Below are 13469 nucleotides of genomic sequence, written 5' to 3' on the forward strand. Positions count from 1 at the left end.
AGCCCTCTTCCCCAAAAAGGGATGATGTATCATGGTACGTTAACCCTTAGTATTGAACAGAACTTCTTCATCTTTCTTCTTCTTATGCCCTTTAATTCGTCCAATTTTGAACATAGGCTTCCCCCAGTTTCCTCCACTCGCTTCTGTTTAGTGACAGAACGTCTACGAAACAAAATTTGAGAACCGGAAAAAGTAAAGGAAGTTCATAAGAATAGGTTATATTCATACAAGAAGTGAATTAGTGTGGAAAAAGGACTAAAATATATTTAATTTGTAAATAAGATTTAATTTGCTTATAAAATAAGTACCAATTTATTAGAATAAGGAATAATATAAATATTTTATTGCTATATTTTGGATAAAAAAAAGAATTTCTGTTAAGTTAGGGTGTTAATATAGTTGAGGACTTATATCTGACGATATAAGCCCTCTTCCCCAAAAAGGGATGATGTATCATGGTACGTTAACCCTTAGTATTGAACAGAACTTCTTCATCTTTCTTCTTCTTATGCCCTTTAATTCGTCCAATTTTGAACATAGGCTTCCCCCAGTTTCCTCCACTCGCTTCTGTTTAGTGACAGAACGTCTACGAAACAAAATTTGAGAACCGGAAAAAGTAAAGGAAGTTCATAAGAATAGGTTATATTCATACAAGAAGTGAATTAGTGTGGAAAAAGGACTAAAATATATTTAATTTGTAAATAAGATTTAATTTGCTTATAAAATAAGTACCAATTTATTAGAATAAGGAATAATATAAATATTTTATTGCTATATTTTGGATAAAAAAAGAATTTCTGTTAAGTTAGGGTGTTAATATAGTTGAGGACTTATATCTGACGATATAAGCCCTCTTCCCCAAAAAGGGATGATGCATCATGGTACGTTAACCCTTAGTATTGAACAGAACTTCTTCATCTTTCTTCTTCTTATGCCCTTTAATTCGTCCAATTTTGAACATAGGCTTCACCCAGTTTCCTCCACTCGCTTCTGTTTAGTGACAGAACGTCTACGAAACAAAATATAATATAGTTTATATTAGAGACATATTACGATCGGCATTGACCGCTAGTAAACCATGCATGTTGTGATTTAGTATTGTATATAAAAACAGACGAAAAGACGCGAGGATTCATTGATATCCATTGTTAGTCATTCGATGAAGCAATAATACACTAATCGGGACATTGTTATTATTTACGTATAATGAAGGCATTTTATTGAATCCCGGCCTGAGGGCCGCTCTAGCTCTGTCACCAGACGTATTACTGACATATGACATACTTATAAACAAATAGAATATCTCGGGAAATATTACATAAAATTAAATCATGAAAACGGTATTGGAAAAAAATCGACAAGGCGCTTCTTTTGAAAGAAAAAACGTTTAATTTTGGTGAGTGGCTCCTGAGATACAACCGGTGAAAGTTGACCGGCATTTACGGCAAAGTTATAAACAATAGGATCATAATTTTCGAACCATCACCTTTTCATTTTTGTCCTCTTTCTCCACACCAATTTTCGTATCTTTAAAATACTCATAACATATATTATTATAATAAAAACTATCGATATTACGAGTGAAAATTGCCAAAAATAGCAAAATTCCAATCAAAAATTATGTTGGAGAAAATGTAATCTCAAAGTTCAAAATCGGTATACGTTAAAAAAATGCATTTTCTCGGCTTCGAATGGAGCAATTTTCTTCATTCTTTTTTTTTGTTTCCAAGTAACTCGAGTAGATTATATGCTTCGTTGACTACCAAAAGGCATTTGATTTTGTAAACTGGATAAATCTGTGGTCAATTTTAATAGAAATGGCCGCACCAATGCACCTGGTGACACTTATTAAAAATCTGTACCCGTCTAATATAGCGACAGTACGACTAGATCAGAAGTTCTCAAACCAATTCAAGACCGAGAGAGGTGTTAGACAAGGATGCGTGTTGTCAGCTGACTTATTTAACATTTATGGTGAACATGTCATGAGGATGCTTTTAGAAGAATGGGCCGGTGGAGTAACAGTAGCTGGTAGGAAAATCTCCAATTTAAGATTTGTTGATGACACTACACTTATAGCAGCAAATGAGCAAGAAATGTTTGATCTGTGAAGAGTTGAGTACGAAAACAATAAAGTTGGTCTGAAAATCAATAAAGCTAAGACAAAAATAATGGTGGTCGACAGATTTGACACTATTCAACTGACTAACATATTACAGGAATACCAGATAGTAAACACCTTTGTCTATCTCGGGTCTAGTATAACTAACGATGGTAACTGTGAAGCAGAAGTTCGGAGACGTATTGGTATGGCAATACCAAGGCGATGACTCGCCTAACTAAAGTTTGGAAAGACAGATCTATCTCTCAAAATATCAAGATGAGACTGGTGCATGCCCTTGTATTCTCAATCTTTCTATACGGAGCAGAGACTTGGACTCTTCGCGCCTGCGAGCGCCAAAAAATTGATGCCTTTGAGATGTGGTGCTGAAGAAGAATGCTGCGCATACCTTGGACAGCTCATAGGACAAACGTTTCCATTCTAAACCAACTCAATATTAAAAAAAGGCTGTCCACAATATATCTTCAACGAATTCTGCAATTCTTTGGTCACGTGGTTCGTAAAGGTGACGACAGTTTGGAGAGATTATTTGTTTCTGGAAACGTTCCGGTGAGAAGATCAGGAGGACGATCACCAACTAGATGGTCTGCCCAAATAAAGCATTCAGCTGGAAACTCATTCTGCGAAGCTCTTAGAGCAGCTGAAGATAGAGACCAATGGAGAAACATTGTTAGGAATATTGGAAGAAATCACGATCCTCAGCAATGGGGAAACGACAGGAGAGAGAGAGAGAGAACTCGAGTAGAGCCATCTAACTAACTCATTATTAAATGTCAAAGTTGCTTTTGTTTTGTTATAATAAATTAATTTATTTATTATAACAAAACTTTTTGATTTGTTAAAATAAAGATTGTTTAAATAATTATACAGCTTTCAAATGAGAATATGTGTTTTTAACGTTAAAAGGTACACTTCTAGTAAGTTTATCTAAAAAAAGTCTACAACTGGAAAAAATATGTAGTTTTTTTATAAATAAATTAATCTATTATAACAAGACACAAGCAACATTGGCATTTAATAATGCGTTAGTTAGATGGCTCTACTCGAGTTACTTGAAAACAAAAAAAGAATGAAGAAAATTGCCTCATGGGAAGCCGAGAAAATGCATTTTTTACCGTATACCGATTTTCAACTTTGAGATTACATTTTCTTCAACCTAATATTTGATTGGAATTTTGCAATTTTTGGCAATTTTCACTCGTAATATCGATAGTTTTTATTATAATAATATATGAAGAGTACAAGGGAACAACATTTTATACATAGTGAGATAAACACCAATAAAGGTTTAATTACTATGATATCTAAAAACTACTTAGGAGATTCTTAGCAGAATTCTAGCAATTATTAGTCTATAATCTTAATCTAATATTAATCTATATTAACTTATTAATTTAATAGTGCACCAAAAAACTGCTAACATTCCTTATTTTTCTTCAGTGGCGTGCGGACAATCCTGGTCCTTCGCCTGAATACAAATTCTTAAAAAATTTATATAGACTCATCTTTGTGTTTATTGTCCTGAATCGATAGCCTAGTCGATAGTACTCAGGTTTTGCTACCGGATGGCGAGAAAAACCAAAATTAATGAAAAAGAGACATTCCTTGTTTTCCCCTGTACCCTTCATATGTTATGAGCATTTTAAAGATATGAAAATTGGTGTGGAGAAAGAGGACAAAAATGAAAAGGTGATGGTTTGAAAATTATGATCCTATTGTTTATATCTTTGCCGTAAATGCCGGTCATCACAATTAAACGCTTTTTGTTTTAAAAGAAGTGCCTTGCCGCTTTTTTTCCAGTACCGTTTTCATGATTTAATTTTATGTAATATTTCCCGAGATATTCTAATTTACTCTGGGCTAATTAGCAAAATACAAGGAAAAGTTATTTACCAGCAATTTTATTGCTGGAATCGAATCTTATTATTGTATGTATTAATAATATAGATATGCAAAGTCCGCAGATAGTGTGCTACCTTTTTTATAAACAAAATGGCGCCCGAAAATCGTGTTTTTTTCAATTTTTGCTCTATAACTCCAAAGATTTTAACTTTAGACCAAAAACACCCAAATAAAAATTCACCGCAATTAAATTCTGCATAGAGACGTGTTTTTTCCGATTTACTTCGACGAAAACTTTTCCCGGAAAAAGCGGGGTTTTCCAACAAAATCCTTAATTTTCAACTAAACTTTTAGATAAGTAGTTGTTAACCAATAATTAAATAACTTGGTAACGTAAAAACCCTTTCCGTATATATTATAATTCCAGAAGTTTATGGAAATTGAATGGACAGTTTAGCAACAATTAAAATGTTAATTAAACATTTACGGTCGCTATAATAACGACAATTATTATGACGCATAAGAATAACTATGATTTTTTCATAAAAAGAAACTATACCTATCTAATGTACTTTACAGAATTGAAATTGGACTATTTAAGCGGCCTCAGGAATATTTTAAAATTATAAACAATTTTTTGGTTTATAAACAAATAGAATATCTCGAGAAATATTAAACTAAATGAAATTGTGAAAACGGTATTCGAAAGACAGCGGCAGGACGCTTATTTAAAAAAAAAACGTTAAATTATGAGGAGTGGTTCCTGAGACACAACCGGTCAAAGTTGACCGAAATTTACGGCAAAGATATAAACAATAGGATCATAATTTTCAAACCATCACCTTTTTAAATTAGGTTGGAGAAAATGTAACCCTTAAAGTTCAAAATCGGTATACGTTAAAAAAATGCATTTTCTCGGCTTCCCATGGAGCAAATTTCCTTCATTATTTTTTTGTTCCCTAATAACTCGATTAGAGCCATCGAACTAACGCATTATTAAATGTCAAACTTGCTTTTGTTTTGTTATAATAGATTAATTTATTTATAAGAACAGAAAATTACATAATTTTTCCAGTTGTAGGCTTTTTTTTTAGATAAACTTACTACAAGTGTACCTTTTACAGTTAAAAACATAAATATTCTCATTTGAAAGCTGTATACATATTTAAACAATTTTTATTTAAACAAATTAAAATATTGTGTTATAATAAATAAATAAATTTATTATAACAAAACAAAAGCAAGTTTGACATTTAATAATGCGTTAGTTCGATGGCTCTACTCGAGTTACTTGGGAACAAAAAAAGAATGAAGGAAATTGCTCCATGGGAAGCCGAGAAAATGCATTTTTTTTTAACTTATACCGATTTTGAAATTTGAGGGTTACATTTTCTCCAACCTAATTTTTGATTGGAATTTTGCTATTTTTGACAATTTTCACACGTATTATCGATAGTTTTTATTATAATAATATATGTTATGAGGATTTTAAAGATATATGAAAATTGGTGTGGAGAAAGAGGACAAAAATAAAAAGGTGATGGTTTGAAAATTATGATCCTATTGTTTATATCTTTGCCGTAAATTTCGGTCAAATTTGACCGGTTGTATCTCAGGAACCTCTCGTCATAATTAAGCGTTTTTTCTTTTAAAAGAAGCGTCCTGCCGCTGACTTTCAAATACCGTTTTCACAAATTATTTAGTTTAATATTTCCTGAGATATTCTATTTGTTTATAAGCCAAAAAATTGTTTATAATTTTAAAATATTCCTGAGGCCGCTTAAATAGTCCAATTTCAATTTTGTAAAGTACATTAGATAGGTATAGTGTCTTTTTATAAAAAAATCATAGTTATTCTTATGCATCACAATTATTGTCGTTATAGACTAGGAGCCGCTATAGGTGAAATTTCTTAATCATTTTAGGCACGACGGGACCCTATAACTTAAATAGTAGAACCTAAAAGAAAACGTTTGAGCACTGTGCCGTCACTTTTCAGTGGCACATGCGTCGACAGTGGCGCATCAAACTTTCCACTTATGGACGGGATACATAAATTAAAAAATACCCTCCCTTATTACCAGAATTTAATTTTTTTTCATTTTTTTAAGTTCTATGTGATTAAGACATAAAATTCATCGTACTTTTAACCCACCACTCCATTCTCCCTGCCCCCACCATCAAAAATTTTATTTTTCGATTTTATTTTTTTTGTGGGATGCAATCAATTTTACAATTTCAAAAAATTCACAAGCATATTTAAGGCTTTTATAAAACACGTCTATTTTTTATAGACCTGTAGGTTGAGTGTACATAACATCAAAAAATTAAAAAAAATTTTTTTTTGGAAAAAAGTATATAACTTTTTTTTGGGGATAGCTGCAGATCTAATTTTTTCTTAATCTTGTGTATTTTATCAAACACTATATTTCTAATTTGTTTCAGATTTTTCTGTAACGCTGGTCACCTTTAAAAATCCAAAAAACTGTTTTTTAAGGGGGTTTTGGGGGGTTTGAACGTGTTTTTCTGATTTTTAAATATTCTAAAGAACTCACTTACTTCAAGTTACATATAACCTATAAAATCAAAATTGATTTGATATATTATGAAGTCTATAAAATGGGGAAAATCGCCCAAAACCCCCCAAAAAACAGTTTTTCGGATTTTTGAAGGTGGGGAGCCTTACAGAAAAATCTGAAAAAATTAAAAATATAATGTTTGATAAAACACACAAAATTAAGAAAAAATTAGACCTGTAGCTATTCCTCAAAAAAAGTTATACGCTTTTTTGAAAAAAAAATTGTTTTTTAATTTTTTGAGGTTATGTACACTCTGCCTATGGGTCTATAAAAAATAGGCATGTTTTATAAAATCCTCAGCTATGCTTGTGAATTTTTTGAAATTTTAAAATTGATTGCATCCCACCAAAAAAAAATAAAAACGAAAAATGAAGTTTTTGATGGTGGGGGTAGGGGGAAGGGGTGGTGGGTTAAAATTACGCTGAATTTTATGTATTAATCACATAGAACTTAAAAAAATAAAAAAAATAATTCTGTTAGTAAGGGAGGGTAACTTTTAATTTATTTATCCCGTCCAGAAGTGGAAAGTTTGATGCGCCACTGTCGACGCATGTGCCACTGAAAAGTGACGGCACAGTGTTCAAACGTTTTCTTTTAGGTTCTACTATTTAAGTTATAGGGTCCCATCGTGCCTAAAATGATTAAGAAATTTCACCTATAGCGGCTCTTAGTCTATTATTATACCGACCGTAAATTTTTAATTAATATTTCAATTGTTGCTAAACTGTTCATTTAATTTCCATCGGCTTCTGAAATTATAATACATACGGAAAGGGCTTTTACGTTACCAAGTTATTTAATTATTGATTAACAACTACTTATCTAAAAGTTTAGTTGAAAATTAAAGATTTTGTTGGAAAAACCCGCTTTTTCCGGGGAAAGTTTTCGTCGAAGTAAATCGAAAAAAACACGTCTATATGCAGAATTTAATTGCGGTGAATTTTTATTTGAGTGTTTTTGGTCTAAAGTTAAAATCTTTGGAGTTATAGAGCAAAAATTGAAAAAAACACGATTTTCGATCGCCATTTTGTTTATAAAAAAGTAGCACACTATCTGCGGACTTTGCATATCTATATTATTAATATATACAATCATAAGATTCGACTCCACCAATAAAATTGCTGGTAAATAACTTTTCCCAAAAATGGCCTATTCTCCGATAATCAGCCCAGACTAATTGTTTATAAGCCAAAAAATTGTTTATAATTTTAAAATATCCCTGAGGCTTCTCAAATAGACCAATTTAAATTCTGTAAAGTACACTAGATAGGTACAGTGTCTTTTTATACAAAAATCATAGTTATTCTTATGTATCGTAATTATTGTGGTTATTACAGTGACCGTAAATTTTTAATAAACAATTCAATTGTTGCTAAACTGTTCATTCAATTTCCATCGACTTCTGGAATTATAATCTGTACGAAAAGAGCTTTTATACTACTAAGTTATTTAATTATTGATTAACAATTACTTATCTAAAATTTTAGTTGAAAATTAAAGATTTTGTTGGAAAAACCCGCATTTTCCAGGAAAAATTTTCGTGGAAGTAAATCGGAAAAAGCATGTCTCTATGTAGAATTTAATTACGGTGAATTTTTATTTGGGTGTTTGTAGTGAAAAGTTAAAATTTTTGGAGTTATAGAGCAAAAATTGAAAAAAAACACGATTTTCGGGAGCCATTTTGTTTATAAAAAAAGTAGCACACTATCTGCGGACTTTGCATACCTATATTATTAATACATACAATCATAAGATTCGATTCCAGCAATAAAATTGCTGGTAAATAACTTTTCCTTGTATTTTGCTAATTAGCCCAGAGTAGACGTATAATCTCCGAACTGAAATAAAACATAAGCTGTTATTAATTTTTCATTTTACTCATATTTTGAGTACACGAAATCATCTTTCGCTGGAATTTTTCCTAGACTGCATATTGTAGAATCCCTTTCGTCTCCTTTATTCGTCGTCTCTTTGCCTTATAAATTGTAAAACTCAGGGATTAAGGATTGTTACCAGAAAGTGGATCTGGGACTTCTCATTTCTCTTTAATAGATGTCGCTACTGCGAAAGCGTCCAATACACAGAATTATTTTTGAAATTTTACTTAAATAGACAGCTTGGTTTCGTTTCGATTCAGAGGTGTTCATGTAGCCACACTGAAGAGGTCTGGAGAGACCGAAACGGAGGTTTAATCTCTGAACTGAAGTGAAATATAAGCTGTTTTTAATTTTTAATTTAATATTGAATAATAATTTAATATTTAAAAAACTTAGAATGGGCTGTGATTCGTTTGTTGTTGAGTTAGTCCTGTCGCCAAGAGGGGTACAACGGCCTCCTTAATTCAGATGGACTTACCCAAGTTTTTTTATGTATTTTGACCCGTAGAATACGAATTTTTTGGGTAACAGTTGATCCGGATGTCGATAAGGTTGTTATAAACAAAGAACTTGAGGAATAATTACATAACAGCAATTCTTGGCAAAACAAAACATTTTTTTTTGTATTTTTTGGGTGATTTTAAGCAAAAAATGTTCTTACAAATTTTTTCGTAGGATGCATAGGTTTCCAGATAAACGCGGTTGAACTTTCAAAAAATCGAAAAATTGCAATTTTTGAACCCGAATAACTTTTGATTAAAAAATAAAATAGCAATTCTGCTTACCGCACTTGAAAGTTCAAGTAAAATTCTATCGGTTTCGATTATTTTCATTGCTAAAAATGATTTTTTTTTATTGTTAAACACAGCTATAAACACATAGTGCTTAAATAATGTTTTCAATGCATTTCTTATTTAAAATCGAACGAGTAGGCGCGCATACAGACAATGTCTACGTATAGGTCTGGATCCCGCGTATGAAAAAAAAAGTTGAATAATAGCAAGCTGAAAATTTGTTAATAGCTTAAGGGTGTCTAGTCGGACAAACTTTGATATATGGGAACACTGGAACAGGGGCAGTTTTAGTTGTGGAACAGGTTAAAAATGTGGAACGGTCAGATCACGAAAACGACACATTTATTTTGTGCGACAGAATAGACTTAAACTCTCCGAACACAGATTAAACTCTCATGCCAAAATCAGACTGCTATTTTCTCTGCTACGAGAAAACTTCTAAGAACATTTTTAGAATCACCCAAAAAATACAAAGAAAATTTTTGTTTTGCCAAAAATTACCTTTATGTAATTCCTCAAGTTCTTTGTTTATAACAATCTTATCGACATCCGGATCAACTGTTACCCAAAAAATTCGTGTTCTACATGTCAAAATACATAAAAAACTTGGGTAAGTCCATCTGAATTAAGGAGTCCATTTTACCCCCCCTGGCGCATGGCGACAGGACCAAGTTTAGATTGGCGCCTTTTTTAACGCAATATGTTTTTATTAATTTTATTTTTTTTTTTCACTTTCAATGCACCACTACACAGTTTTCCTCACTACGTAGTCACCACATTCTGTTTAAAAATATGTGCTCGTTACATTTAAAAAATTGGATAATATAACGGAGCAACTTTACACGAATTTACTTTTTCGCACTAATCGGGGAGGTTATCACAAGTGACTTAATAATATTTTTTTTTTCAAAAAGAAATAAACAGATTTTGGAGTTATCTCAAATAGCTACAAAAATGATATTTACCATATTTAGAGGAGGAGCTCTCACCGAAGGGTTAGGATGATGGCGAAGGTAACTTTCAGTGGGTCCTTGATCACGTTTCACTTTAGCACCGGGAAGTACCAGGGGGGTAGTACGATACGGCTACAACAAAGGAAAATACACAATTTCACAAAAACAGTATACACACAATACAGTAATAATCGGGCTAAAAGGAAAAATATAAATGTTATACTACACTATGTTCGCTTTCAAGATGCAGTAGAAATAAACCATGACACGTTAAATGCCACTAGGAGCACAACCGAATCATAATTTACAATGTATATATATTGTAAATCCCAAATGACGATTTCCAAAGTTTATACATTGTAAATTATGATTCGGGAGTGCTCCTAGTAGCATTTAACGTGTCTTGGTTTGTTTATTTCTACTGCATCTTGAAAACGAACCTAGTGTAGGGCATTTAGCACAAAATAAATCGATTTTTATTACTATACCTAGAGACTTGCAACTTTTTGCATTGTGCTCAGAATGACGTCAGGAAAAATAACTACTACACAAAAATGGGTGGAAATGCTTAATTGTACTTTAAAGCATATAAAATGCATCCCAAAAGTGCATAAACATGTCAAAATAAGTATATTAACACGTTGACTGTCACATACTCCGATTGGAGTGTGCTGGCCTCCTTTGGTGATGCCGCCTACTCCGATCGGAGTATCGATCACATAATCGAAGTGAGACTCACAGAGTAGTTGGCGTTACCGAAGAAGGCCGGCATACTCCATTGGCAGTCAACCTGTTAAGGGCCATATTTTGTTATTCAGGGAGATTTGGGGTCACTGAACACCAATACTTAATTTGGACCTGGTTTAAATTTGTAGCTTATCTCGCCACAAAAACGACCAAAACGTTGTATTTACATCTCGCGACACGTGCCGTAATTTACATCCCCGTCTGGCCACGCTTTTTACAGCGCTGACTGCCGCTTCATTTCCCAACGCTTAAGGCGCCGTAAATTATTGCGTGTCTGGCATTAGGCTAAGGCAATTCATCTGGAGCTTCGAGGGTTTCGGCACTCAATTGATGCAAACAGATTACTCGGAGGTTTTTGGGATCCCTGAACACAAATACGTCATCAGAACCGGCCCCCGGAGCATCTGGTGCCCACGGTCACTGCTAAGGCATCTTATCTTCTTACCCTAGGGCCACACCGGCGATAATTTACGGCGCCATAAGAGCAGTAAGCGAAAGGTCACACGGGTGATAATTTACGGCGCCGTAAGAGAAGTAAACCCATTGGTTGACTAACTCCTCCACCAATTGTAGATGAAATAGGAGTTAGTCAACCAATGCCTCGTCAGGTTTACTGCTTTTACGGCGCCGTAAATTATCGCCCGTGTGGCCTTAGCCTAAGCGCTGTAAATTTAAGCGGCAGTAGCCGCCGTAAAAAGCATGGCCAGACGGGGATGTAAATTACGCCGTATGTCGTGAGATAAAATACAAGTTTTTGGTGTTGTTGTGGCTGGATGAGCTACAAATTTCGTTCAGTACACTGCATGCATACTAGGTATCTTGGTGTTTATTTTTTGTTTCGTGCACTACGCGACGGCTAATAAAATGAATTCGTCCCTTCGTTTGCGACACGACGCCAAAGATGGGCCCGTTCGATGTTGCTGCGCGGTATTTTACAGCTCAGTTTGGTCATCTACTACTCTCACCGTGGGACCCATTTCGTACTTCATTTTAGTTTAATTTTCTGTTTAAAGATAAATAGTAAGAAATCTATGTTCATGGTGGATATTATTGTATCTATCATTTACGAATAATATTGTGTATATTCTAACAATATTTTAATATATCCTACCTGTTGTGTAACGTGAACATCCTTATTGTCTTCTTCGTGTCTGCGTTTTGGGTCGTGTTCGTAAACTTCAAAATAATTATTGTCAATAGGGGTAAGGGGAGTGGAGTAGTATGGCGTTAGGGCTGATCCAGCTGGACTGTATCCCGATGATACAGTATAACCTTTTGGAGAGAGATGGGGGGAAACTGACAGTGGGCTGTAATTGTGCGAGCTCGTCCTTGATGATCCGGTACTGTGAGGAGCGTTTTCCCTGAAATAAATTTAAATCAGTTGTAAGAAGAATATAGACCGAAATATTATTTTTACTTAGTTTAAAGTATTACTGTTTAAATAAAAGTACAATTTATACCTTTCTTTCAGTGCGTCATTAATTTTGAAGTCATATATTTTTTTAGATCTTAGGAGATTTTAAGAATGCATAAACATAATAAGGATAGACAAGGCATACTGAGCAAAATAGCGTAACGTGCGGGCAGTCGATCGGTGGTATATCTATCTCTTTTTACTAAGCGATCCCGCGCATGTGAGAGAAAAAGATGGCTAGACCACTCAAAGTGAATATTGACCAATGTCGTGCTTCATATTGGCGTTATACCTCGATGCATAGAGCGGTCCATACCTTACATAGTCTATTTTTATTGTGTCTATTATTATTTGTCTATATAAGAATGTCGCGAATCACTGCATGGCATCTTAGTTAAATCTGATAGTTGTCAGAATATTTATATTTATGTTTATATAAATATCAATATTAATATAATTAAAAGGCTGTTTTCAATCTAATAGCACATAAAATAATACTAAAAATATTACTCTACATCCCACCAGATTGAAAACAATGGGAACATTCTCTGGTTACACCTCCGAGGCTTCTAAAAATTTGCAAGCCATAACAGATGCTGAGACTAAAGAAGATGAGGAAATTTTACAATTTATAATTCACGTCCCATCTACTCAGCGCGGTAAAGTTGAGCCAAGTAAACCCAAGAATTGGATGATCAAATTGAAATACAAGAATTATAGGTTAACACTGGGGCAATAACAAGAGAAGAAATTGCTAGATATATGCACCTTAAGAATCATCCTAGAACAAGCTAATGAATGGCAGAAAGACATAAATTTAAGTTTTATCGACTTTGAAAAGGCTTTCGACCGAGTCAATAGGGAACAAATGTGGAAAATTTTAAGAGAGTATGGTCTACCAACAAAAATTATTAACCGGATCAAACTGTTTTATGATGGGTATAAAGCTAGACTAGAACACGAGGGAGCGATCACAGAAGAAATAGCTATTGAAAGCGGTGTTAAACAAGGTTGTATCTTATCGCCAACTGTGTTCCTTATCTTGGTAGACTGGATTATGAGGAAAGTAACGGATGATCGGACAAGCATTAGATGGAACCTCTTTAATCAGCTTGAAGATCTTGAATTTGCTGACGACGTC

The 13469-nt window shown here is 33.5% G+C and overlaps 1 protein-coding gene across 4 annotated transcripts in view; it reads right to left on the reverse strand.

Moving 5' to 3' along the window:
* Window positions 1-13469, reverse strand: part of LOC114336873 (PDZ and LIM domain protein 3) — a 189442-nt gene that overhangs the window by 46563 nt on the left and 129410 nt on the right. For 3 of the 4 annotated variants that reach the window (XR_003653490.2, XM_028287266.2, XM_028287265.2), the window contains exons 3-4: window positions 12026-12275; window positions 10180-10299 (exon numbers count right to left, since the gene is read on the reverse strand). Coding sequence is in view for 3 of the 4 variants with exons in the window: in XM_028287266.2 (XP_028143067.1) it covers window positions 10180-10299; window positions 12026-12275 (370 nt within the window). In the remaining variant the exon portion in view is untranslated. The remainder of the gene's footprint in view (window positions 1-10179; window positions 10300-12025; window positions 12276-13469) is intronic. The other variant, XM_028287268.2, reaches the window with a different exon arrangement.

This window comes from Diabrotica virgifera, chromosome 1, assembly GCF_917563875.1.
Source record: "Diabrotica virgifera virgifera chromosome 1, PGI_DIABVI_V3a".
NCBI lineage: Eukaryota > Metazoa > Arthropoda > Insecta > Coleoptera > Chrysomelidae > Diabrotica > Diabrotica virgifera.